Here is a 27,573-nt window from a genome sequence, read left to right as displayed (position 1 = left end):
ATGATCTCCATGTATAATGCATAAGGGGGGGGATATGATCTCCATGTATAATACATAAGGGGGGACATGATCACCATGTATAATACATAAAGGGGATATGATCTCCATGTATAATACATAAGCGGGGATATGATCTCCATGTATAATACATAAGGGGGGGTATGATCTCCATGTATAATACATAAGGGGGGATATGATCACAGTGTATAATACATAAGGGGGGATATGATCTCCATGTATAATACATAAGGGGGATATGATCTCCATGTATAATACATAAGGGGGGATATGATCTCCATGTATAATACATAAGGGGGGGTATGATCTCCATGTATAATACATAAGGGGGGATATGATCACAGTGTATAATGCATAAGGGGGGGGGATATGATCTCCATGTATAATACATAAGGGGGGGGGGGATATGATCTCCATGTATAATACATAAGGGAGGGGGGATATGATCTCCATGTATAATACATAAGGGGGGGGGGGGGGATATGATTTCCATGTATAATACATAAGGGGGGGGGGAATATGATCTCCATGTATAATACATAAGGGGGGGATATGATCCCCATGTATAATACATAAGGGGGGATATGATCTCCATGTATAATACATAAGGGGGGGATATGATCTCCATGTATAATACATAAGGGGGGATATGATCACCATGTATAATACATAAAGGGGATATGAACTCCATATATAATACATAAGCGGGGATATGATCTCCATGTATAATACATAAGGGGGGGTATGATCTCCATGTATAATACATAAGGGGGATATGATCTCCATGTATAATACATAAGGGGGATATGATCTCCATGTATAATACATAAGGGGGGATATGATCTCCATGTATAATACATAAGGGGGATATGATCTCCATGTATAATACATAAGGGGGGATATGATCTCCATGTATAATACATAAGGGGGGATATGATCACCATGTATAATACATAAGGGGGGATATGATCTCCATGTATAATACATAAGGGGGGATATGATCTCCATGTATAATACATAAGGGGGGATATGATCACAGTGTATAATACATAAGGGGGATATGATCTCCATGTATAATACATAAGGGGGATATGATCTCCATGTATAATACATAAGGGGGGATATGATCTCCATGTATAATACATAAGGGGGGATATGATCTCCATGTATAATACATAAGGGGGGATATGATCTCCATGTATAATACATAAGGGGGGATATGATCTCCATGTATAATACATAAGGGGGGATATGATCTCCATGTATAATACATAAGGGGGGATATGATCACCATGTATAATACATAAGGGGGGATATGATCTCCATGTATAATACATAAGGGGGGATATGATCTCCATGTATAATACATAAGGGGGGATATGATCTCCATGTATAATACATAAGGGGGGATATGATCTCCATGTATAATACATAAGGGGGGGATATGATCTCCATGTATAATACATAAGGGGGGATATGATCTCCATGTATAATACATAAAGGGGGATATGATCTCCATGTATAATACATAAGGGGGGATATGATCTCCATGTATAAATACATCAGTGGTTCATATAGTGAACTCGGTGTAGAGCTATTCACCCTGAGGTCATCACAGAGGACAAGGGGGCGCTCTTTACATCTGGAGTAAAAGAGCTTTAATCTCCAAACACAGAAAGGTTTCTTCACAGTTAGAGCTGTGAAAATGTGGAATAGACTCCCTCAAGAGTTGGTTGTGGCCAGCTCAGTGGATTGCTGTAGGAAAGTCCTGGATTCTTTCTTGGATACACAGAATATAACATTTATAGGTAAAGTTGATCCAGGGAATATCCAATTGCCTCTCGGGTGATCAGGAAGGAATTTTTTCCCCTGCAGGAGCAAATTAGATCATGCTTTGCTGGTTTTTTTTGCCTTCCTCTGGATCAACTGTGGGATTAGAACTTGTTTTCTTTTTAATGGTTGAAGTGGATGGACTTTTGTCTTTTTTCAGCCAGACTAACTATGTAACTATGAATGAGGGGGAATGGAAGTAGCTAGGACAACAAAAATGGGAGAAAGAAGCACATTGGGGGAGGCCTGAAAGGAACAGACACGTGGGGACACTTGGACGTCTGTCACAGAGGGAGAAAGAGCGCAGCCATTGTTTGATCACTTCGAATGGTAATATTTTGAAAAGCTGGTTGGTGAGTAATTGATCCAATTTATGATAATTTGAATGTATTGTCGTTTGTTCTTTAGGTATTTGTCCTTTATATCACAGGGGCTTTATTATTTCATAGTATTGGGGGTACTGCTGCTGCAAATCTTTGTATGTGATCTATATGTCACTCAGGACTGTTTTTATCCTTTTTTTGTGCAATTTGTTTTTTTTTTTACCAGTAACTAGGCTATCCATGTATACCTTATGAGTGCAGATGCCATATTGGGAACAGCGGCCGTGTCTGTGCAGTCACTGTATTTTAATTTACAACAATGGGACTGCCTGTACAGGGGTGCACAGAACCCCTGTACATCCCCATGTAGGCAAACTCGGCCATGTATGGGCATACGGTATAGTACGCCCCGTGTGAACAAGGATTGAGGCTTTAAAATGGATATTATGTATGAATGGCCATACTATTTATTCAATTCCTCCCACCCCATTTTCTTACACTACCACTGACTAAAATAAAATGTCCAAATTAAAAAAAAAAAAACAGATGATAGAGCGAATCAATCAACTAATGAAAGCAAGTGACCCATATGTCCTGACAGTGGGAAAGAGATCACATGACCACTGACTGGGTATCTGCTGCTTCAAACAGCTGATAGGGAAGGTAGTTTGCCCCAAGAGTGTGGTGAAAGGTTCATGTTTGTAGAGTATACATTAGATCCCCTTTCAACTTGAAGTTTTAATCAGCTAAATATATTCCAGGAGTGTCAAAACAAAAAAGGTTTGAAAAGTCTAAGGCAAGGGTGGGCAACTACGGCCCTCCAGCTGTTGTGGAACTCCATGTCCTATGAAGCATTGCAAGACTGACAGTTACAAGCATGACTCCCACAAGCAGAGGCATGATAGAAAGACTGAACATTACTCCCAGAGGCATGATGGGACTTGTAGTTTCACAGCAGCTGCACATCACACCTGAGCTGCTTTCTATATGCCCTAGCAGTGACCTGCGTTTATTCAGGCAACTGCACATAATACAACAAATAATTATATGCTCAGTGCTATGGGTAATGCAGCACACTACATTCCGGATACAGGAAGAAAAAAAAACAAAAAAAAAAAAACACATACAAAAAAATGTGTAAAACCACTAAATATAAAACTATAAATCAATAGAATATTGTGGTAAAACAAGTGTACTCCCAAAAGCAATGTTCAGGGTTCCATCAAAGAGCCAATGTGAAATCATGAATGAAGGTCAAGTGACACAGTTCCACATGAAAAAGTCCCAGACCACGTTGGACTCAAGTGGGCAAGATCCCTTAGCAGATATATACAGTGAAGGAAATAAGTATTTGATCCCCTGCTGATTTTGAATGTTTGCCCCTCACAAAGAAATGATCGGTCTAAAAATGGAATGTTCGGTGTATTGTAACACTGAGAGACAGAATAGCAGGAAGAAATGCATGTCTAACAAATTATGATTTGCATGTTCATGAGGGAAATAAGTATTTGATCCCCTTCACAAAACATGACTTAGTACTTGGTGGCCAATCCCTTCAGGTCAGACGTTTCCTGGAGTTGACCCCCAGGTTTGCACACATCTCAGGAGGGATTTTGGCCCACTCCTCTTGGCAGATCCTCTTCAAGTCATTAAGGTTTGGTGGCTGATGTTTGGCAACTCGAACTTTCAGCTCCCTCCACAGATTTTCAATCGGATTAACCACTTGCCGTCCGCCTGCTGTTTATAAACGGCAGGGCGGTGGCACTCCAGGAGTGGGTTGCCGTTCCTAAATGGCACCCGCCTTTTCTAGCTGTGCGCGCTCCCTGGGAGCGCGCACCACCGCGATCCGGTGCCCACTGTGTCCTCCGGACACAGTGAAACACCGATCGTCGGACGGGACCTCTGTACGAGGTCCCGATCATGTGATCACTGATTGGCGAATCAGTGATCACATGCAAAGTAGTAAGCAAGATGTCACTTGCGACATCATTGCTTACTACGTGTGAAATCTGTGAATGATCACAGAGGTCACATGGTACAAGGCTATTCACAACAGCCTTGTACCATGTGACAAGCTGTGACCAATCACAGCTCACTCAGTATTTCTCAATGACTGCAAGAATGCAGACAGAGAGAAAGAGAAATGATTGCTTTTACATCCTATATGGGTGTAAAAGCAATCATTTCAAAAAGAAAAAAAATCTTCATCACCCCCCACAAGTAGTACAGTGTCACCATGGTGACACTGTACTGCTAGGGTGACAGTATGTAAAAAAAAAATTAAAAAAAATAATATAAAAAAAATAAAAAAAAATGTAAAAAAAAAAATGTTTAAAAATTATAAATTTTGGTTAGAAACTAATTTGGATTTTTTTTTTTACTAAAAAAATAACGGAATACATTTTGGCCAAGATTTAGGATGAAATATCATTTATTTGCAAAATTTTATAAAAAAAAAACAAAAACACTTTTTTTTTTAAATTTTTGTACTTTTTCATTTACATAGTAAAAAAAATAAAAATCCCAGCGGTGAATAAATACCACCAAAATAAAGCTTTATCTGTCTCAAAAAAATGGAAAAAAATTCATATGGGTACAGTATTGCATGACCGCGCAATTGTCATTCAAAGTGTGATAGCGCTGAAAGCTGAAAATTGCCCTGGACAGGAAGTGGTTAAGGTCTGGAGACTGGCTAGGCCACTCCAGGACCTTAATGTGCTTCTTCTTGAGTCACTCCTTTTTCCCTTTAAGAGACTGCTTCTAATCTCAGCTTGTTACCTGTATGAGACACCTGGGAGCCAGAAATCCTGCTGAATGATAGGGGGTCAAATACTTATTTCCCTCATGAACATGCAAATCAGTGCGTCATTTGTTAGACATGCATTTCTGCTGAATTTTTTGTTGCTATTCTGTCTCTCAGTGTTACAATACACCGAACATTCGATTTTTAGACTGATCATTTCTTTGCGAGGGGCAAACATTCAAAATCAGCAGGGGATCAAATACTTATTTCCTTCACTGTATGATCCCCAAATGATAAAAGATCTACAGCACAGAAAACAACCACTATGGATCGCTCAAGGATTTGGCGACTTCGACACCTACAAGGTCTTCCTCTGGCTGTCTGGGAGCTGCAATTCTCTGTATACTCAGAAAAGAATACAAAGGACCGTAGCATAATATGGCTAAACAACTCTAATTTATTTTAAGCAAATATACTCACAAGCATCTTAAGGTAAAAACAGCTCAAACAAACACCACGGTACACCGGTGGGTGTAATGAAATTGTAGGCCACTAACCCCACCCTATATGTTTCGTCTATGCAAGGGACATCCTCAAAAGGACAAAGAGATAGCATTTATATTTATTTATTCTGAATTGCACATATTGTCAATGAGTCCTAACAGTTTTTTTTTTAAGTTACTGCCTTGGGAGAAAAACCTGTCCCCTGCCAGCATACTACACACACAAGGACTCTTGCTCTCTGTGTGGCAGCAGGGGTCTCTCTGCAGAAGTTTGACATGCCACCTGCTGTGACAGACCTATGTCTCTGTAATTAGCAGGCTGAAGTCCCAACTTGGAGAGCTCTGACTCACGGAGGAAAGGGATGTTGGACCTCTGCAGAGAGACCACTGCTTACAGTTAAAGAAGAGCTTCCACTTCTCTACAGCATGCTGGCTAGGGCAGGCTTTTCTACTCAGGCTGCTTTCTAAATAAATCCAATTGGAAGACACTGAACACATTTTGTTCCGATGCACCTGGGATGCAAAGCGAATTTGAACTGAAAGTTCTGTGGACTTTCACAAACACGATAGTTTGCTGATCTCAGGTACAGGAAGATCACACGCAGTTGGCAGAGTCTTCCTAGATTACCTGTATGTTTAGAGTAAGTCAGCTCGCTGTCATCATGAGGCTCCGTTCCTTCCTCTACACCTTCATCCTCTGTCTCCCACTCCTCATCGCCCATTTCTCCATCCTCGGGTTCATCAGCAAAGTCCACATCTTCCATCTCATCAGCCAAGTCATCTGAGAAACATTATCAATGTAAGCTTTTACAGGTATGTGAACCACTTCCTGCCAGCAAACAATATATTAAAGTAGAACTGTATTCAAAGTGGGAAAAAAAATGTTGCCTAGAGTAAGGAAGAGTTATAACCCAGATTTTTTTTTTTTTTAACATCTGTGTCCCATTATGGAGATTCACTTCACTTCCTGTCCCATAGCCAAACAGGAAGTGTTCCCTGCAAATTAAGGGAATTCCTTCAGGACCCCCAGGTCACTAGAACTAGTGTCCCCTTTGAAAGATTTCCCCTCTATTACTTTTCTGGGGGCAACCCAAAATGTGGAATTCTCTTTTAGTTTCAATGATAATGGTAAACGGGACAAATAGGGGGAATCTCCCTAACAGGGACACAGACTGTAATAAAAACTGAGAGGTGTTCTAATCCTTCTCCACTCTATCCTATACAAAAATATAAAAAAAAGTTTTGCCTTTGGTTATACACTGCTCAAAAAAAAATGATAGGAACACTTTGAAAACCCATCAGATCTCAATGGGGAGAAATCTCCTGTTGGATCTCTATACGGACATGGACGGGGTGATGTGTGAGGAACGTAGGAACGTAAGGATGTCCCATCGTTTGACGGAAGTGAAAATGATCGACCTACAGAGGACTGAATTCAAAGACACCCCGAAAATCAAAGTGAAAAGATGATGCAGCAGGCTAGTCCATTTTGCTGAAATGTCATTGCAGCAACTCAGAATGGTCCTCAGTAGTCTGTATGGCCCCCATGTGCTTGTATGTATGCCTGACAACGTCGGGGGAGGCTCCTAATGAGACCACGGATGGTGTCCTGGGGGATTTCCTCCCAGATCTGGACCAGGGCATCACTGAGCTCCTGGACAGTCTGAGGTGCAACCTGGCGGCGTCGGATGGACCAAAACATGAGATCCCAGAGGTGTTCTATTGGATTTAGGCCAGGCGAGCGTGGGGGCCATTCAATGGCATCAATTCCTTCATCCTCCAGGAACTGCCTGCATTATCTTGCCACATGAGGCCGGGCATTGTCGTGCACCAGGACCCACTGCACCAGCGTAGGGTCTGACAATGGGTCCAAGGATTTCATCCCGATACCTAATGGCAGTCAGGGTGCCATTGTCTAGTCTGTAGAGGTCTGTGTGTCCCTCCATGGATATGCCTCCCCAGACCATCACTGACCCACCACCAAAACGGTCATACTGAACCATGTTACAGGCAGCAGAACGTTCTCCATGGCTTCTCCAGACTCTTTCACGTCTCTCACATGTGATCAGGGGGAACCTGCTCTCATCTATGAAAAGCACAGGGCGCCAGTGGCGGACCTGCCAATTCTGGTGTTAAATGCCAATCCAGCTCTATGGTGCCAGGCAGTGAGCACAGGGCCCACTAGAGGATGTCGGGCCCTCAGGCCACCCTCATGAAGTCTGTTTCTGATTCTTTGGTCAGAGACATTCACACCAGTGGCCTGCTGGAGGTCATTTTGTAGGGCTCTGGCAGTGCTCATCCTGTTCCTCCTTGCACAAAGGAGCAGATACCGGTCCTGCTGATGGGTTAAGGACCATTTACAGCCCTGTCCAGCTCTCCTAGAGGAACTGTCTGTCTCCTGGAATCTCCTCCATGCTCTTGAGACTGGGAGACAGCAAACCTTCTGTCAATGGCACGTTATTGATGTGCCATCCTGGAGGAGATGGACTGCCTGTGCAACCTCTGTAGGGTCCAGGTATCGCCTCATGCTACCAGTAGTGACACTGACCCTAGCTTAATGCAAAACTAGTGAAAAACAGAAAAGAGGATTAGGGAAAAAATGTCAGTGGTCTCCACCTGTAAAACCATTCCTGTTTTGGGGATCGTCTCGTTGTTGCCCATCTAGTGCACTTATTGTTAATTTAATTAACACCAAAGCAGCTGAAAATGATTAATAACCCCCTCTGCTACTTCACTGACCAGATCAATATCCCAGGAGTTTAAATGACTTGATAAAGTCAGTCCTGTTTTACTCCAACATTGGTTCTGTCTGATGATTGGGGTAAATTTCTATATTCTGGTTCCCCAGAGTGGGAGAAGAAGTCGGGGTGTCAGGCAGTCCGTCACTCCCTCACTCCCTCCATCGTGGAGGAAGTCACATGTTCCCCAATACTGGAAAGCACAGAATATTTTATGGCAGTGCAGAGGGATAAAGGAGCAGTCTCCGTCTCAAGGTTTCCTAGCCAGAGAAAATAGTCCTCTCTTGCCCTCTAAACCAGCGGTTCTTAACCACCAGGCCACGGTCTCCAGCCAGCTACAGATCCCCTAACCTACCTGTTCCTCCCAGCTCCAAAATACATCCAACCTCCCATATCTGCACACATTTCTCCCAGCCCCCCCTAAGAGCCCTTAGCCCTCACAGTTCATTCAGTACCACCCAGCCTGCTGCAGAGTCTCCAACCCTCAATCTCAAAAAGTGTCCCCAGTGCCTTCCAACCTCCCACAGTGCCAGTTTGCTCAGGAGCCTCATTCCCAACAGGGCCACTAAGTCTGCTGAAAAGTCCTCAACTTCCTTCAGAATTGCCCCCCCACCCCACCCCCACTAAAAGAGACACGCAGCTCCATCTAGAGCTCTCCAGCATTTCAATACGTTTTGTATTCTCATACTTTTATTAGTATAAACTTTTTTTTTTTTACTGTATGGGCACAGAAGGTTTTGGAAAAATTCCATTAGGTTGAGAACTACTGGCCCAAAAAGCCAAATTTGTCAGCTCCAGAATAAAATTTAGACAGGAAAAGCAAGTCATGAGTGTAAGCAGCAGCTGAACCTCTGTATGTAGTGTGCTTTAGTAAATCTTTGACCCTACGAGGGCAATCTGATGTCATACAGGGACACTACAAGTCCTAATATGCGTTTCCAGCACAGTGAAGCTGTAAGCAGATCTCAGTACAGGAAAGTACCTGGGTTTGGTTCTGCATCATTCAGCTCGAGCACTTCAATGATCTCCTCGTCTTCATGAAAGGCAGCACCCGGACCTTCCTCTGGCTCTGGGTTTGGTGGTGCAGGCCCTCCAGCACCACCACCGCCGGCTCCCTCCATTGCCTTGCGAGCGCCGGGACACAGGGTGGCCGAGTCAAAACTGAAAAAGATCAATAAACTCAGAAGCAAATCTAACATTTTAAAATACAGCAGAGCAGTGGAGATCCCACAAGTCCAAGCTAGCAACTACAGACCGGTGAACTGCCAAACATGGCAACTGAGCTAAAGTCATAAAATTCCACTTAATTCAAAGCTGAAAAGTCATGTGTATCCTTCCTTGAATCTTGGTGTGCTTTGTGTATTTCTTCCAGATATGTGCAGTAGTGAAGTGTGAGACTTTCTCTCTATAAGGTGAGTTGAGCCACATCCCTCCGCTTGGTCCATAAGACCAACCTTTGCCCATAAAAGATGAGCTTGACCCCACTGCTCCTGTCTCTCAGTTGGTCCATGAGGTCACCTTTTATTCTATACAAGGTAAGCTTGGCTCCACCCATGTTGCCTACCAGTTGGTCTTTGAGGTCACCCTTTATCCTATGCAAGGTAAGCCTAGCGCCTCTCCTGTGTCTTACCAGTTGGTCCATGAAGCCACCCTTCGCCTATAAAAGGCAAGCTTGCCCCACCCCTATTGCCTTCCAGTTGGTCCATGAGCCCCCCACATTAGCAGTCTGCAAGTTGGTCCATGAGCCCATGCTTTATCCTATACAAGGTAAGCTTGACCTCACCCCATCCAAATCAGTCCATTAGGTCATCCCTTTATCCTACAAATGGTAGGCTTAGCCCCACTACTCCAGCCTCCCAGTTGGTCCACGAGGCTACTCTTTTCCAATAAAAAGGTAAAAAAGGTAAGAATGGCCACATGCTTTATCCTATACAAGGTACGCTTGACCTCACCCCCTCCTGCCTCCCAATTAGTCAATTAGGTCATCCCTTTATCCTATAAAATGTAGGCTTAGTCCCACCCCTCCTGCCTACCAGTTGGTCCATGAGGCACCCTTCTCCTGTAAAAGGTGAGCTTGGCTCCACCCCTCTAACCTCCCAGTTGGTCTTGGAGGCCACCCATTGCATTGAAGAACTGATAAGAGATGTACCACAGCCAAGCTCAACTATTGGCAAAATAACAAAAATACATAAAAAATAAAAATGTATCTCTGGATCTACAGATCATTCTGATCCGTGGATTACAGAGTTAGTCCCCTCCGTTCACATTGCTTTTTGTGGAAAGCGCACATTGAATTGCCCGGGTTTCTGTACAGGCCACTTTAACCCTTTTGTTGCCACCGATGAATGCCATATATATTGGCAGCTGTTGAAGTTTTACAAACACTTCCAGCTGCTACCCATTGGCGGAACCAGAATTGGTACAGCGGGTCTTGCTGATTAGAAGGAAGGTAGATCAGCAAACATTTGTTCGCTGACCTCCTCTTCCTAATAAAAACATCAAGTGATGTGTGAAATTGTAATTTCTGGGTCTGGCTGTCACTTTCCTTGGCTGTCCCCCCAAAATGTTTTGAGCTCCCCTCCCCAACGGCTCCACCTGATGACCTGTAGGAGCTTTTAAAGTGTTGCCTATGTAAAATATACAATAATGAAGCGTTTCACCATTTCACAGGCACACGCATTGTTAAGCCATGTCATGTTTGGTATCTATTTACTCAGCACAACCTCTTTAATATTTTACCAAAAATCGGTTATCAGATCACATTTTTGTGCCCTTAAATAAAAGTATAACTAGACTCCCAACCAAAAGGTACTTCCACTTTAACACAACACCCCCCCCTCCCCCCCCTCCAAGCAGAATTGTTTTTCTTTTCAATTTGTTTTTTTATTTTGTTAGCCCCGCCCCCTATGACAGTCTAAACCAGAATCACATGTGCCTGGTCCTGCAGCCTCCTGGGATACTTACATCATCACCCAGGAGATAGCTGTGTACACCTAGAAGAGACAGTCAGCTGAACAGGACCAAGATGGCGACAAGGGACCCGCTGTGTGGCACCTGAACAGCTGGTGTCCAATTTCAGAAAATATATCATGTTTTGGGGGTATTAAATAATCTTCAAGTCTAAAATGATTTGTTTTAGTCACTTCCTGCCCGGCCTATTGTAAAACTACGACCAGGCAAGACTTTTGTTTTTCCAGGTGGATGTCAAATGAAGTCCCCCCATAACATGGCCATGCTACGGCGTATTGTCATTGGCCGACAATGAAAGGTCACTGTACCGGGCTGCTGTGAACAATCACAGCAGATCACATAACAATTGTAAACCATGAATAGCTTTGATTCATGCCATTCTTTGTGTACAATTGTGTTGTTAGCTGTGATTGGTCACAGTGATCAAATGGTACAGACAAGGCCAATCACAGCTAATCACAATGCACACTGAATGAATTGATTTCATTCCATTAAAACGGTTGTTTATAGCAATCAAATTCACCGATTTAAGCAATCATAGGGTTTTAAAAAAAATTCTGATCACTTCCCAAGACTAGTACAGTGTTACTAAGGGAACATTACATTGTACTGGTCACAGCACCTTAGAAAAAAAATTATTACTCTTTTTTTTTTTTCATACTGTCACCAGGCAGTGTCTCTGATTACCACCACACCAGTTATATGATGACGCTGCACTGGTGACAGTATGTAAAAAAAAGAAAAACAAAAAAACTTCAAACAACTTGCCATGCCTCTGACTAATTACCTTGGACTGTCTACTTTCCAAAAAGGGGTCATTTGTACTGTAGTGACATTTTCGGGCCTGAAGAAATTAGATCTGCAGTCAGTACATCAGCCCTTTGGGTCTGGTATGGGTTGTAAAGGGAACCCCATGCCAAAACGTAAAATAAAACCGGCGTGGGGTACCCCCCCCAAGATAACATATCCTTATCTAAGCATACAGCATGGCAGGTCAGGTCAGGAAAGGGGGGAGGGAGGGAAGGAGAAAGCGCCCCCTCAAGCTATACCAAGCCACATGCCCTCAACATGGAGGGGATGCTTTGGGGCAGGGGTCACCCCACCAAGCACCTGGTCCCCATGTTGATGAGGACAGGGGCCTCTTGCCCACAACCCTGGCCGGTGGTTGTGGGGGCCTGAAGGTAGGGGGCTTATTGGAATCTGGGAAGGTAGGGGGCTTATTGGAATCTGGGAGCCCCCTTTAAACAGTACACCCCCTCATGTGAATGAGTACCCTACTCATTCACCAAAAAAGTGTAAAAAGTAAATATATATATATATATATATATATATATATATATATATATATATATATAAAAAAGGCCCCCCGATGTAGATCCATCGTCAATCATGATGCTCACACCGCCACCACATAAAACAACAAAAAAAAAAAAAGAAGAAAAAATCTGGTCCCAACGAGGTGATGTCACCAGGAGATCCTGTCCCCTTGTGAAGTCTCTGACACGGAGCATGCTGGGTTGGTGACGTCAACTTAGTTATTAAGGAGCTGTCAGACGGAAGGAGCCTTCATTGGGGCGGGAGGCTTTTGGGTTTTTTTCGGGTCGGTGGGTGGGGGGTGGACATTGTGATTGACAATGGACCTACACCGTGGGACTTTTTTTTTTTTTTTAAAGCGGTAGTAAACTGCATTAAAAAAAAAAAGATGTAAAACTTAACTTAAAAATAAGCCATCCAGCGGCGCGCTGTCACCGCTGTAAAGGCTTCCACCTTCACCTGTCTTCCTTCCAATTTTGTGAGCTCCGGCCATCTGACTGAGACGTGATGACGTTACTCCAGCATACGGGAGTCACGGCACGGTGCTCTGAAGGAACAGCACGGGTATGCCGTTCCTTCAGAGCGCATGCGCCAGCTAAAAAAAAACCAAAACCAAATATCTCCTAAACAGTGCACGTGTATGAGATATTCATTTTATCTACACAGAAGCTCTATTATAAGCTTGCCTCTAGGTAAAAATTAACAAAGTGGGTTTACTATCACTGTCATCAAGGATGTGTCAAAAACCTGTATTGTGTTTTTATTTGCTTTTTACGCTCCAAAGCACCCCCCCATGTTGAGCCTGGTATGGTTCAGAAGGGAGATTTCTCGCTTGTCCCCCCCCCCCTTCCCCCCCCTTTCCTCCTGACCTGCCAGGCTGCATGCATGCTCAGAGTCTGGTATGGATTTCGTTTTTTTTTTTGGGGGGGGGGGGGGGGTACTCCACTGTGTTTTTTCTTTTTTGCATTCAGCTGTCAATTTTTCTGCACTGAATCAAAAACGCACCGGAACACACCTAAACGTACCAAAAATGCACTGGAGCGCACATGTCCTTATTTAAAGCGGACTTCCACCTAAAATAAAAAAAAAAGTCAGCAGCTACAAAAACTGCAGCTGCTGAGTTTTAAAATACAGTCACTTACCTGTCCCTCGGTCCAGCGGTGTCCTCACCACCGCTGGTTTCACCGGCCGTCTTCTCTCCCCGGCGCCGGCATCTTCAGTGTGGGCACCCGGCTGTGACAGCTTGCGGCTTCACAACTGGATGCCCACCGTGCATGTGCGAGAAATGCTGCACTCTGTGAATGGCACCGTAGTCTTCTGTGACCTGCAGAAGACTACGGGGAGGGAGGGTAGGAGGACAACTTTCGCTTCTGATCACCTAGGCGATCGCGGCAGAAGTGGGAGCGGGTACCTGTCAAATTCGGGTACCCGCCCCCCAAAAGGTGCCAATCCTTAATGGGGAGCGGGAGACAAAGGCTTAAAAGCGGAACTTCCCCTTTTGGGTGGAGCTCCGCTTAAAAGACTTGACAGCTGGCTTCCCGGCCTTCACCTTGACAACGGCGGCCTCGCTCCTTAACGATGAAGATACTGAACGCAGCTTACACACTAAGCTAAACACTGCTCGACGCCAGAAAAAGACACTAAAACATTAGCGTTTGTCCAGCATTTCTAAGGCCTGCTTCACACCTATGCAGGTTGCGTGTGATCCGTTTCTGCAATGCTTTTTGCACATGCGTTGACGCGTTTTTCAGGTTTTTTGTTTCTTGTTGCCAGGCAAATTAACCCCCCTGGCGGTATTCCCGAGTGTAGCTCGGGGTAAAGTTTCAGCACCACAAGCGGTAACCCCAATCTACACTCGGGAATACACTGCAGCGTTGCTCCGGGATCTCTTCTTTGCTTACCTTGTCCTGCGCTCCCGCGATGTCCCCCCTGCAGTGTCCCCGGCCATGTCCTCCGGCCGATGCCGGCATCCGTCTTCCAGGTTCTGTTCCCTGTGAGCGTCGGGAAGTACGGAGGACAGAATGGCGGGAAATTTAAAAATGTGAAAAAGTGACATTCACTAAATACACTAAAATCACATAGTATTCCATTCCTGTATCAAACCATTTCACATACATTTTGTCCCGAGTGCTTTGTCCGGCGCCCTGCCTGCATTTTTACTGTTCTTTCTGCCTGGAAACTGAAAAAACGTCCATGGCGTCCAAAAAGTGTGCCTTTAGGTCAAAAGCGGTTTTAGACCGGCTAGAGAACAGCGATAGTAAATCAGAACCACTTGCAGAATTGAGTGATAATGATTCGTGGGGGAAATTCCTCATCAGACACTGAAAACGATTCTGCGACTTTGCTCAGCGATGTGCAAACTTGGCGCTATATTTCACAGTTCAGTGTTTTTGGTTTGATTATATTGTTGAATTAAATGTATTATATTTTATGATTATTTATTAAACTATAATTTATGATTTATGACATGGGCAGCACAGTGGCTAAATGGTTAGCACTTCTGCCTGGCAGTACTAGGGTTCTTGGTTCGAATCCCAACCACGGCACCACCTGCCTGGAGTTTTCATGTTCTCCCTGTGTCTGCGTGGGTTTCCTCCGGGTACTCCGGTTTCCTCACACACTCCAAAGACATGCTGGTAGGTTAATTGGCTTCTCTCTAAATTGTCCCTAGTATGTGTATGTATGAATGTGAGTTAGGGACCTTAGATTGTACGCCCCTTGAGGGTTAGGGACTGATGTGAATGTACAATATATATGTAAAGTGCTGTGTAAATTGACGGCGCTATAGAAGAACTTGAAATAAATAAAATATTTGTGTTTCAAATTTTATCCTACCCAGGATGTTTACTAGACTCTTGTTCGGACAGATTTCAGTGAGTTATTCCTAAAAATTACAGCCTACAATAAAAAAAAACATATTTCCATGCAAAAAAAAAATACACCGCTTTGAGCACAGAAATATGGACATAATCAGACCGCTAGGGAGGTTACAACGCAAAAACGCACTGCACGCTTTTCCGCACCGTCACCATTGAAGTCTATAGAACCAAAAATGTCACTTTTTGTGTTTAAAGAAAAGTCCCCGACCCTTTCCAAAAAAACACACCGGGTGAAAACGCAGCGACGTGAACCTGTCCCATAGGAAATCATGTTAAAACGGACTGTACTGCGTTTCTGCAAAACGTGTCGGAAACGCTTCTGTGTGAACCTGGGGCCAAGCAGTTTTGAGCTTTTGTAGTGTGCATGAAGACATGTAGACACCCAGGAGGACACAGAGGGGGGGTGTGCTGCATATGGACAGGCCCCATCACCCCACTACTGTCCCCTATATACAGGACACAACAATAAACACACCTATACTCTATGTATACACATCGCTACACTGAACTCATCAGAACCCCCCACAGCAGTAAGTTGTCAGCTGCTGCAGGTTGTCACCCGGATGTCCCAGCCTGGAGGGGGCCCCTCGATCTCTCCTCCAGCAAGCCCCCACCACACCCGTCCAGCCTGCCCCCAGAACACTCACCTGACACTAGGAGGCTCGGCTGGGCCCCGAATCCCCCCCTGGTGGCCCCTTTCCCCCCCTCAGCTGCACTCTGACACACGTGGGCACTCCTGGAAGGGTGACGTCGCCTCTCACGTGACTGGGAGGAGACGGTTGAATCATGTGACACCCAACAGGAAATCAGTACCGGAGGCTGGAAAAGCGCAGGATAGGCCGGAGGTCATGAAGCCCCGCCCCCTTTCTTCCTCTCCAGAGGGCTAATGATAGCGGGGAACTTCAACTCCCAGCATGCTCTGTTGTCAACAGGAAGTGGTGCTTGGGATGCGCCGGAAGTGGAGTTCAGGGGGAAGATGGCGGCGCCCTGTGGGAGGATGTTAGTGTCAGGGAGAGTGTGGAGCTGCTGGGGTGAGGACATTGTGGATGATGTATTCTGTAGTCCTGGCTGGTGGTGTATGGAGCAGGTGACACACATCTGAGAGCTTTTATATTCATGTATGGGGACACCATTGTGCCCTGTTGTCTGGGAAGCCTCTGACACATATTGGTGGACATGTCTGTGTCCTCTAACAGCAAAGAGATTCACGCACTATTTTTGTTTTGTGTTAACCCCTCACCCTCCAGAGAATCCCCCCCCCCCTTCCTGACCAGGCCATTTTTCGCGATACGGCGCTGCATTACTTTAACTGACAATTGCGCAGTCATGCAGCGCTGCACCCAAATGAAATTTATATCCTTTTCTCCCCACGAATAGAGCTTTCTTTTGGTGGTATTTGATCGCCTCTGCGTTTGTTAGTGTTTGCGCTTTACAATAAAAAAGACCGACAATTTTGAAAAAAAAAAAAAAACAATATTTTTTACTTTTTGCTATAAAACATGTCCAGTAAAAAAAATTAAAAAATCGAATTTTGTTATCAACTTAGGCCAAAATGTATTCTGCTAAATGTCTTTGCTAAAAACAAATCCCAATACGTGTAAATTAATTGGTTTATGTGAAAGTTATATCGTTTCCAAATGGCGGTATATATACTGGGATTTGGTTTTTTTTATACCAGTAATGGCGGCGATCAGCGACTAATAGCAGGACTGCGTCTGGCATTCTGACACCGGGGGGGGGGGAACTGACTTGGTGTCACTGACATCCCCAGTGACACCGATACAGTGATCAGTGCTAAGAAGCACTAACACTGTGCTCATGGCACTGGGCAGGAAGGGGTTAACATCTGGGGCGATCAAAGGTTTAACTGTGTGTATTTTATTGTGTAAGCACACTGCTATGCAGAGCCATACAAAGCAGCGTGCTGGAGCTGACAGGGAAGAGATCTGTATTGTTTACATACAGTTCTCTCCCCGTCAGTGATACTCGGTGATCGCCGGGTGCCAGCAGGGAATCACCGGCTGGGACCCAGTGATCAACAGCTGAAGCCGCCAATGGTGGCTCGGTTAGGGCGCGTGGGCCATCTACCCGGAAATGAAAAATCACGTATATATACGGGATTTTGCACAACTCTGCTGCCCTGTAGCAGTATTTCTGCTATAGGGTGGCGGGCAAGAGGTTAATACAAAAATATTTTGAAAAAATGTTTGCTGTTAAAGCTGCAAATGTCCAGCCATGAGTTTTCTGTGGTCTTGGATGGCGGTCTGTTTCAAATGTCACTTTGTGCATTGACATTCCTCCATAGACCCAGACTGGGCCGACACTGTGGTCAGTTGCTGCCTTTGCAGGATCCGCAGGCAGTTGCAAGCAGAACTTGACTATATCTGAGCACCACAAACTGAAAGCGCGATTTAATTCATTTTTAAATATTCATAGCAACCCCCCCCCCCATCCATCCATGTCTCCGTGCTTTATGTGGTTGAGAAATGAATTTGAAAAACACCCCATTAGCATTTACGGCCATATTGAGTAAGGGACCTCCAGATGAAGACTTCTAGGATATATGACATCATTTTGGCCTAGGCCAGGAACCAGAAAGTAACTAATGAAATGTTTAAAAAAAAAAATTAAAACAAGTAAATATAATTTCCCTTCCTATCTATTTACTAATGCTAGCAGTATAAGGATTGAGAGTTGATTTCTGCTTTAAAGCCCCTCTCCAGGATAAATATAAGCCCCTTTGAAGCGATCACCTATATTAAAAAAAAAAAAAAAAAAAATGCCCTTTTTAACTTACCTTAAGCTGCAATCAAGTGAAACAACCAGTCTTCTTCTCTCTTGTTTACTTCCTGGAAAGGTCCTTGTTTAGATGTCCTCATCACTTCCTGTAAAACGTGGACACTCCCTATGGGATGGCCACCAGCGTCCTCTCATGAAAGGGAAGACGACGACATCACCCTGAGGGGAATGGCAGGAGACCGGTAGTCTCAGGGTGGCATTGCAACCCTGGATTGGAGGTCTGGGGTGCCATTGCAGCACTGGATTGGAGGTCTCAGGGCGCCATTGCAGCGCTGGATTGGAGGTCTCAGGGCGCCATTGCAGCGCTGGATTGGAGGTCTCAGGGCGCAATCGTACCTCTGGATCGGAGGTCTCGGGGCGCCGTCGCACCTCTGGATCGGAGGTCTCGGGGCGCCGTCGCACCTCTGGATCGGAGGTCTCGGGGCGCCGTCGCACCTCTGGATCGGAGGTCTCGGGGCGCCGTCGCAGCGCTGGATCGGAGGTCTCGGGGCGCCGTCGCAGCGCTGGATCGGAGGTCTCGGGGCGCCATCGCAGCGCTGGATCGGAGGTCTCGGGGCGCCATCGCAGCGCTGGATCGGAGGTCTCGGGGCGCCATCGCAGCGCTGGATCGGAGGTCTCGGGGCGCCATCGCACCTCTGGATCGTAGGTCTCGGGGCGCCATCGCACCTCTGGATCGTAGGTCTCGGGGCGCCATCGCACCTCTGGATCGGAGGTCTCGGGGCGCCATCGCAGCGCTGGATCGGAGGTCTCGGGGCGCCATCGCAGCGCTGGATCGGAGGTCTCGGGGCGCCATCGCAGCGCTGGATCGGAGGTCTCGGGGCGCCATCGCAGCGCTGGATCGGAGGTCTCGGGGCGCCATCGCAGCGCTGGATCGGAGGTCTCGGGGCGCCATCGCAGCGCTGGATCGGAGGTCTCGGGGCGCCATCGCAGCGCTGGATCGGAGGTCTCGGGGCGCCATCGCAGCGCTGGATCGGAGGTCTCGGGGCGCCATCGCAGCTCTGGATCGGAGGTCTCGGGGCGCCATCGCAGCTCTGGATCGGAGGTCTCGGGGCGCCATCGCAGCTCTGGATCGGAGGTCTCGGGGCGCCATCGCACCTCTGGATCGGAGGTCTCGGGGCGCCATCGCACCTCTGGATCGGAGGTCTCGGGGCTGGCAGCACCAATTCCATGTTCAGTGAAGCACAAAGAGGGGGCCAGGATATTTGGCATTTATTCACCTTTTAATTGTTCACAAAAAAGAGGAACTTACCCTTTAACTAGTTGTAAAGTGTACCTAAAGTCATTAGGAATGAAAGTGATTGTAAATCAAACATTTTGAGTTGCCAGCAGAACGGAGATTAAAAGAAAATCTTAAAATGTTCCTGTAACATCTGTCTTAGAGGGAATTCACACTGAAAAGATATTCTCTGTTGTGTCTACAGAACAGGAAGTAAAGGGAAATTGTTCGGCTTTAGAATAGATGTACTTTTAGTAACTTATTCAAATAAAAAAACAATTGATTCTTTTTAGGAAGGCTCCAAGGTGCAGGAGGAAGGGTCACCAACTTGATGCCATCAGGAGCTCCTAATGTCAAAACGCTGCACACCAGGACACCTCTGCGGGGAAAAGCTGAGGACATGGACACCGAGTACAGGAGCAGCTACTATATTGGGGGTGCGAAAGCACAAAACCCTATGAAAAAAGTGGGCATTGCATGGTAAGACAAACCACAGAGGGCGCTATCCATCAAAATGTGATATTTGTTATGGTTAAGGTATGTACTCACAGGCGGTTTTATTCTACCCCCCCCCCCCCCAAAAAAAAATTGAATGAAGACATAAGTTAACCTCTTTTTGCCCACCATGGCATCCTTTGTTTTGAATGCCCAGAGGGGCGGGAATAATTGGCAATCATGTGATCAGTGATATTGACTGCCACTTGCTAGTGGGGACCAAGAGCTCTCTATGATAGCTCTGTCTCTGTGCTAGGAGTTAACCACCTCTGGACTGGCCATTTTAGTAAACTGGCCAGTTGGGGTTAATCTAACAGGGAGTTTAAAAATGCTCTTGTTCAGGGAGCATAGAACAGGGGCGTCAGACTCCATTTCATCAGGGGCCGTATCAGCATTATGGGTGCCCTCAAAGGGCCGGTTGTATCTGTAAGACTAGATGTCCAGAGCACTCCACCCCCCCATTACATCAGATGTCAAGAATCTCACACCCTCCCTAACATCACTGTGCACCCCCTTTGGAGGCAGAGCTGGAAAGCAGAAAGTGCAGGGTCTGGAGGAGGACCAGAGGAGGAGTGGAGTCAGTTATCTGAGTCTGCTGAATGCTGAGACCAGGGGAGGCAGAGATGAGGGGGTGCTGCAGTTGCAATGAGAGGTGCAGGATTTGGCAGAGGAGTTCTGTTCTCCTCTCTGCTGCCGACTGCTGAGACAAGGTGGGGGCGGAGACAAAGGGGGACCTGCAGGAGAGGTGCAAGGGCCACATGGAATGGCCAGGAGGGCCAGATTCGGCCCGCAGGCCTTGTGTTTGAAACCTGTGGCGTAGAGTATGCCAAATGCCTGTGATCTCACTGTCACTGGATAGCACAGATCACATGCAAAGTGCCCAGCACAAATTAGAGCAGCTTTGTGTCTTGTCATCTTTGTGATGGCCAATCACGGCAATCACAAATGCAAACACTGTCTGTGTTTACATTTGAGGCCCCTTCTCTTCCTCGCACAAGGGAGAATGGGAGGGAAGGAGGATTGAAGGAAGGGGATGATAGGAATAGAGGTAGGCAGCAACACATTCAAGGTGAGGGGTTTTAATTAGGTTGATTGTGGAAGCATTTTTTAATCCTTTATATCTAGTGCATTGTTACCAATTCCATGTGTTAACCCCCCAATATCAAAATGTTTTCATTTCTAAGAAAAAAAAAGGACCAAAACTGGGCTCGACAAATCCCAGGCGACAGGTTGCAATAGCGACTAGAAATTGCGTCCTGGCACCTGGATTTACACACTTCCTCCCATAGACTTTAATGCCAAGTCGTGTCCCATAGACTTCAATGCAAAACCGCCTCCCATTGACTTCAATTTACAAAAAAAATCGCCTCCCGTTGACTTCAATTTAAAAAAAGGAAAAAAAAACGGCTCCAATTGACTTCAATTAAAAAAAAAATGTCTCCCGTTGACTTCAATTTAAAAAAACGCCTCCTATTGACTTCAATTTAAAAAAAAACGCCACCATTGACATCAATTTTTTTAAAAAACGCCTCCCATTGACTTCAATTAAAAAAAAAAAACCGCCTCCCATTGACTTCAATTTAAAAACTCCTGTCAATAGCAATCTTATTTGCACACTTATCTCCGCATTCTACTTATCACTTGTGAGTCTGGAACGCGCCGCTACAAACTCGCACAGGTCCCTTTTCATAATGGCCCACAAAACACAATGTGTGTGGATGGCATCCGTGTGAACCACCCCAATGGGAACACATACAGTAATACCTAGCCTGTCGTGTGACTCTGTGAGTTTGAAAACGCATCCAGAATCGCTTATGTGTGAACGAGACCGGCTGCTTTCACACCTGGGTGCTTTGGGATCGCGGCAGAATTGCTGTGGGCGCAAAACGCAAGTTCAGGTGCCATTATTTTCAAAGGCGCCTAAAACATGGTGCAGTGTTCCCGTGATTGTCGCGCGGCAAATCGTGTAAAGCTTGTAGGCCAAAAGTTGCCTTGCCCTGGACGCTGACAACCCACTATAACCTAACAAAATAAAAAGCCAAAAGAGCTTTGACTGTACTTCTCCTTTAGTCAGGAAAAGGGTTGGTTTATTTAACCGTCTCCCACCCCCCATATAAGGAAATGACGGGTGGGGAGGCGGTTCTCTCTTTCTGGGAGGACGTCATATGACATCCTCCCACTCTAACTGCGCATGCGCGGTTCTGGGGGCGCGCAGCGCGGTGATCAGTGGTTCCCTGTGTCCCTCGGACTCAGCGGATCACCGATCAGTGGAAAGAGCCGCAGATGTCGGCTCGGTCATGTGATCTGCTGTGTCCAATCACAGCTGATCGCATGTAAATAAGGAAATACCGGTTATCGGCATTCCTCTCCTCACGAGCTGTCACGCTGACAGAGGAGAGGAGAGCCGGTAATCGGCATTCCTCGGAGGGGACATGTACACTGATCATCAGTGCCCTGATGATCAGTGTAGCCCCATCAGTGCCGCCTGCTAGTGCACATCAGTGCCACATATCAGTGCCCATCTGAGCTGCCTTTCAATGCCACCTGTCAGTGCCACCTATCAGTGCCGCCTATCAGTGCCATATATGAGTGCTGCCTTTCAGTGCCCAGCAGTGATCCCTGTCAATGCCCATCAGTGCCACCTACCAGTGCCTCCTCATCAGTGCCCATCACTGCAGCCTCATTAGTGCACATCAGTGAAGGAGAAAAAAATGTTTTTCAAAATTTTCAGTTGTTTTTTATTTAGTTTAGCAAAAAATAAAAACCCCAGGAGGTGATTAAATACCACCAAAAGAAAGCTCTATCTGTCTCAAAAAAAATTATAAAAATTTCATATGGGTACAGTGTTGCATGACTGCGCAATTGTCATTCAAAGTGTGACAGCGCTGAAATCTGAAAATTGGCCTGGACAGGAAGGGGGTATAAGTGCCGGTAGGCGAGGGGTTAAACTCTGTTTTTGGGGCTTCACCATAAATGAACTAATGGAAGCTGAAGGTATGGCAGATTTACATTACATTGGTCCAACAAGGATAGGTGAGTGTGGATGAGCATACCTGTTTGATCCCGTAGCGTACATGCTGGAAATCGCGGTAGTAATCACCACTACTACAGTTTTGCTATCTTCTATGCTCTGTGCCAAGTGGCTGCTCTGTACTTACTGAACATTGGAGGTCACTCACCCAGCATGGACACCTTTCAGCAAATACTTTGAATTTCTCAATGAATTCAAAGTGTTCTCTGATTGGACAAGGTGGAGAGTCAGGGCGGTAGTTGTATGATGTCCACCTCCTCCAATCAGAGAATACTGCATTTGTTGGGAAAATAAAAAGTGTTTTTTGAATGTTACCCATTCCAAGCGAGCCAGTTCCTGTGTTCAGTAAGCTGTGGGGCAGCTGCCTGGCACAGGACCGGCACGCTAGCAGCTAAAACCGTAGTAATGGTGGCTACTACAGTAATTTTCGGTTTACGAATGAAAATCCATTGAAAATAATGCCTCGGGGGGCCGGGATCTAGGCAGTGTGAATATCATGATTGATGATGGATCTACATCGGGGGACTTTTTTTTTTTAATAAAGCACTTGTCAAAACTTGTGTTTTTTATTTACTTTTTACACTTTTTTGGTGAATGAGTAGGTGTACTCATTAACATGAGGGGGGGGGGTGTCCTGTTTAAAGGGGGCTTCCAGATTCCAATAAGCCCCTTGCCCGCAGACCCCACAACCACCGGCCAGGTTTGTGTGGAAGAGGTCCTTGTCCCCATCAACATGGGGACAAGGTGCTTGGGGGGGGGGGACCCCCCCTTGCCCCAAAGCACCCCCTTCATGTTGAGGGCATGTGGCTTGGTATAGTTTGGGGGGGCGCTTGCTCCCTCCCCCCCCCTTTCCTGACCTGCCACGCTGTATGCTTGGGTAAGGATCTGCTATGGATTTTGGGGGGTACCCCACGCCGTTTTTATTTTACATTTTGGCATGGGGTTCCCCTTAAAACCCATACTAGACCCAAAAGACCCATGTACTGACGGCAGATCTCTTCCCCCGCCCTGAAAGCATGGTTCAGGAGGAGGGGGGGTGCTCGCTCGTCCCCCCCTTTCCTGACCTGCCGGGCTGCATGCTCGGATAAGGGTCTGGTATGGATTTTTTGCCTTTTTTTTTTTAAATTTTGGCATGGGAGTTCCCCTCAAAATCCATACCAGACCCAAAGGGCTTGGTATGGATGGGAGGGGGGACCCCATGCCATTTCTTTCTTTTTTTAATTGCCGGGAATTCTTTTACATCCAGCTGTCAGTGGGGAGCTCCCATGAACACATGGTTGTCACTACTAAAATACCGCATGACTTGATAAAATGACTCATGTGGTGTTTTAGTAGCTTTTACTTTTTTCTGACCTCCGGAACGGATTAATTGGTTTTCGGTGCATTCCTATGCGAAACGGCGTTTCGGTTTACAAATTTTTTGCTGTACGAAAAGTCCCGCATTTGTAAACCGAGCTACGCCTGTACTTGCATATCCCAGGCTGAGGGCTGGCTCACATTAGCACTAGCAGTTAAGCGGCGGTAAAATCTTGCAATTGGGCTGCGTTTTTACTGCCACACCCAAATGCTCCCCCCTTTCGCTGTGGAAGCAGCAGCTGGGGTGTACACCTGCCACGACTGTGATGTTCTGCTTTGTGACCTTAGTGACACTGTACTACTTGTGGGGAGTGATGAAGATTTTTTTTTTTTTTTACACTGATTGCTTTTACACCCATAAAGGCTGTAAAAGCAATAATTTCTCCTTCTCTCTGGCTGCATTCTTGCAGCCATTGAGAAATACTGTGTGAGCTGTGATTGGTCACAGCTTGTTACATGGTACAAGGCTGTTGTGAATAGCCTTGTACCATGTGACCTCTGTGATCATTCACAGATTTCACACGTAGTAAGCAATGATGTCAGCAAGTGACATCTTGGTTACTACTCTTCATGTGATCACTGATTGGCCAATCAGTGATGACATGATCAGGACCTCACACAGAGGTCCCGTACAGCGATCGGTGTTTCTCCAGACACAGCAGGCACCGGATCGTGGTGCTGCGCGCTCCCAGGGAGTGCGCACAAGCAGGGAGGACATTTATAAACGGCCACCCGCTCCTGCACTGCTCACGTCCAGCCGCTTATATATTTGGGCCGGACGGGAAGTGGTTAAAGGGTGCCTCAGGACTGTCCATAATTGTAAAGGGTGCCTCAGGACTGTCCATAATTTTAAAGGGCGCCTCAGGACTGTCCATAATTTTAAAGGGCGCCTCAGGACTGTCCATAATTTGAAAGGGCGCCTCAGGACTGTCCATAATTTTAAAGGGCGCCTCGGGACTGTCCATAATTTGAAAGGGCGCCTCGGGACTGTGCATAAATTTAAAGGGCGCTTCGGGACTGTCCATAATTTTAAAGGGCGCTTCGGGACTGTCCATAATTTTAAAGGGCGCCTCGGGACTGTCCATAATTTTAAAGGGCGCCTCGGGACTGTCCATAATTTTAAAGGGCGACTCGGGACTGTCCATAATTTTAAAGGGCGACTCAGGACTGTCCATAAATTTAAAGGGCGCCTCAGAAGTGTCCATAATTTTAAAGGGCGACTCGGGACTGTCCATAAATTTAAAGGGCGCCTCAGAAGTGTCCATAATTTTAAAGGGTGACTCGGGACTGTACATAAATTTAAAGGGCGCCTCAGAAGTGTCCATAATTTTAAAGGGTGACTCGGGACTGTACATAAATTTAAAGGGTGCCTCAAGACTGTCTATAATTTTAAAAGGTGCCTCAGGACCAGGGGCGGACTGACAACTCATGGGGCCCCCGGGCAATAGGGGATCATGGGGTCCCTGTGTCTTTACCCAAACTCAAAAAAGCCTATGAAAAAGGTACCAAGGGCATCTCATGGGGCCCTGTACTGACCCCGAGCCCTTGGGCAGTGCCCGAGTTTCCAAATGGTCAGTCTGCCCCTGCTCAGGACTGTCCATAATTTTAAAGGGTGCCTTGACTGAAGAAAGGTTGAGAAACACTGGTATAGTGTACAGCGCACTCACTTTTTATATGTTTTGTATTTTTCTGGAGTTCAAGAAAAGAGTAGCAGCAGTTCGCTATATTTATTCACATACTCATTTATTCATTGTCCTTTAATCATTCTTTTTAGGGGTGTATCGCAGGTTTTTCCTTTTTTACGTCTAATAAATGTCTCCTTACTGCCTGTCAAATGATCTTTGAAGAGCAATCCAAATTGCTGTACAGAGATCAAAGCAAACATGAATGAACCCTAAAACAGCGGGCAAGGAAGCGACATATCGCCTCCTCACTGCTTGTCAAACACCCCTGAAAATCGATTCACTGGGTATCACCTTTCAGAGGGGCAGCCACACGTATGAACAAGCCTGATCTGTCTCCCAGCAGGATGATAACGGGTTAAGCATGTTGTGATTGTACACAGACCAGAGTAGCGGCACGCAGATTAGCGGCAGGTGCCAGCTGCTCTGATTACATTATATCGACCTCTCCTAATCTTATTTTTATAACAGGGCGATCGGGTTCCCATCTGGCATCCTACTATTTCTGTATGCAAGGAAAAAGGTGAATCAGCAACGCGTAGATCAGATGAAAGCGCGGCAGCGGATGAGAGACGCCAACAAAGGGCCATATGAGAGCAAGAGATACAAGTCTTTGTAGACGACGTCCATTCTGCTCTATCCAACCCAGGAGGACAAATGTCATATATTGCAGCTTGTCAGTCCTTAGGCTGGCCATACACTATACAATTTTCTGTCCAATTTCCTTTAGATTTACCTTCAACTATGTAGTGCAAGAGCCCGCCTAATTGGATACAAATGAAAGTGTTGTTAGGTTTGACCTCCTATTACCGTATTTGCCGGCGTATAAGACGACTTTTTAACCCATGAAAATCTTCTGAAAAGTCGGGGGTCGTCTTATACGCCGGTATAAGGCGAGCCGGTGTCAGGGCGGCACTTTTTCGAGGGGCGACGCGGTGGCGGAAGGGACACTAAGTACAGGGGCGGGCAGGGGGCTGCTGTACCTTACCTGGCTCCGGTCCCGGTCCCACCACGATCCGGTCCAGGAAGCGCGGCTGCTCCTTCTTTCAGTTCGTCTGCTCGATGATCGCGCGGCCGCTCGGCTCCACCTCCTCACTGGTGATTGGGCGCCAGCACTGGAAAGGCACACAGGCGACCAATCACCAGCGAGGAGGTGGAGCCGAGCGGCCCCGCGAAAATCGAGTGAGGGAGCGGCCAGTAAGTGTGCAGCAGCACCATGCTGTGACACTCTTGGCACTATTCCTCTCCCCCACTGACACCAACGATGGGGCACTATTCCTCTCCCCCACTGACACCAACGATGGGGCACTGTTCCTCCCCCACTGACACCAACGATGGGGCACTGTTCCTCCCCCACTGACACCAACGATGGGGCACTGTTCCTCCCCCACTGACACCAACGATGGGGCACTGTTCCTCCCCCACTGACACCAACGATGGGGCACTGTTCCTCCCCCACTGACACCAACGATGGGGCACTGTTCCTCCCCCACTGACACCAACGATGGGGCACTGTTCCTCCCCCACTGACACCAACGATGGGGCACTGTTCCTCCCCCACTGACACCAACGATGGGGCACTGTTCCTCCCCCACTGACACCAACGATGGGGCACTGTTCCTCCCCCACTGACACCAACGATGGGGCACTGTTCCTCCCCCACTGACACCAACGAT

At 46.4% G+C, this 27,573-nt stretch overlaps 2 protein-coding genes across 2 annotated transcripts in view; one reads left to right on the top strand and one right to left on the bottom strand.

The window, feature by feature from the left end:
* Window positions 1–16,088, bottom strand: part of AAMP (angio associated migratory cell protein) — a gene marked incomplete at its 3' end in the record, with an annotated part of 38,853 nt that extends 22,765 nt beyond the window's left edge. The window contains exons 1-3 of the mRNA XM_089666698.1: window positions 15,966–16,088; window positions 9,138–9,316; window positions 6,046–6,198 (exon numbers count right to left, since the gene is read on the bottom strand). Coding sequence (XP_089522824.1) covers window positions 6,046–6,198; window positions 9,138–9,276 — 292 coding nt within the window. The remainder of the gene's footprint in view (window positions 1–6,045; window positions 6,199–9,137; window positions 9,317–15,965) is intronic.
* A 105-nt stretch (window positions 16,089–16,193) lies between these two features.
* Window positions 16,194–27,257, top strand: LOC149429130 (uncharacterized). Its single transcript, XM_089666697.1, has 3 exons — window positions 16,194–16,349; window positions 19,627–19,813; window positions 26,369–27,257. The coding sequence occupies exons 1-3, from the start codon at window positions 16,205–16,207 to the stop codon at window positions 26,514–26,516; spliced, it is 480 nt and encodes a 159-aa protein (XP_089522823.1). The 5' UTR covers window positions 16,194–16,204; the 3' UTR covers window positions 26,517–27,257.
* Window positions 27,258–27,573: the final 316 nt, after the last annotated feature.

Source organism: Staurois parvus, unplaced genomic scaffold (assembly GCF_062004578.1).
Source record: "Staurois parvus isolate SC_StPar_1 unplaced genomic scaffold, SC_StPar_1.0 ptg002786l, whole genome shotgun sequence".
Classification (NCBI taxonomy): domain Eukaryota; kingdom Metazoa; phylum Chordata; class Amphibia; order Anura; family Ranidae; genus Staurois; species Staurois parvus.
Note: the sequence above shows the minus strand (reverse complement) of the source record. Positions and strands in the feature narration are given on the sequence as shown.

Bases quoted from the DNA above. Each gene is read 5' to 3' on its own strand.
- LOC149429130 (XM_089666697.1), top strand. From the start codon at position 16,205: ATGATAGCGGGGAACTTCAACTCCCAGCATGCTCTGTTGTCAACAGGA. The intron at 16,350-19,626 runs GTGAGGACATTG...GATTCTTTTTAG, and splicing joins GAGAGTGTGGAGCTGCTGGG to GAAGGCTCCAAGGTGCAGGA. The intron at 19,814-26,368 runs GTAAGACAAACC...TTTTTATAACAG, and splicing joins AAAAAAGTGGGCATTGCATG to GGCGATCGGGTTCCCATCTG.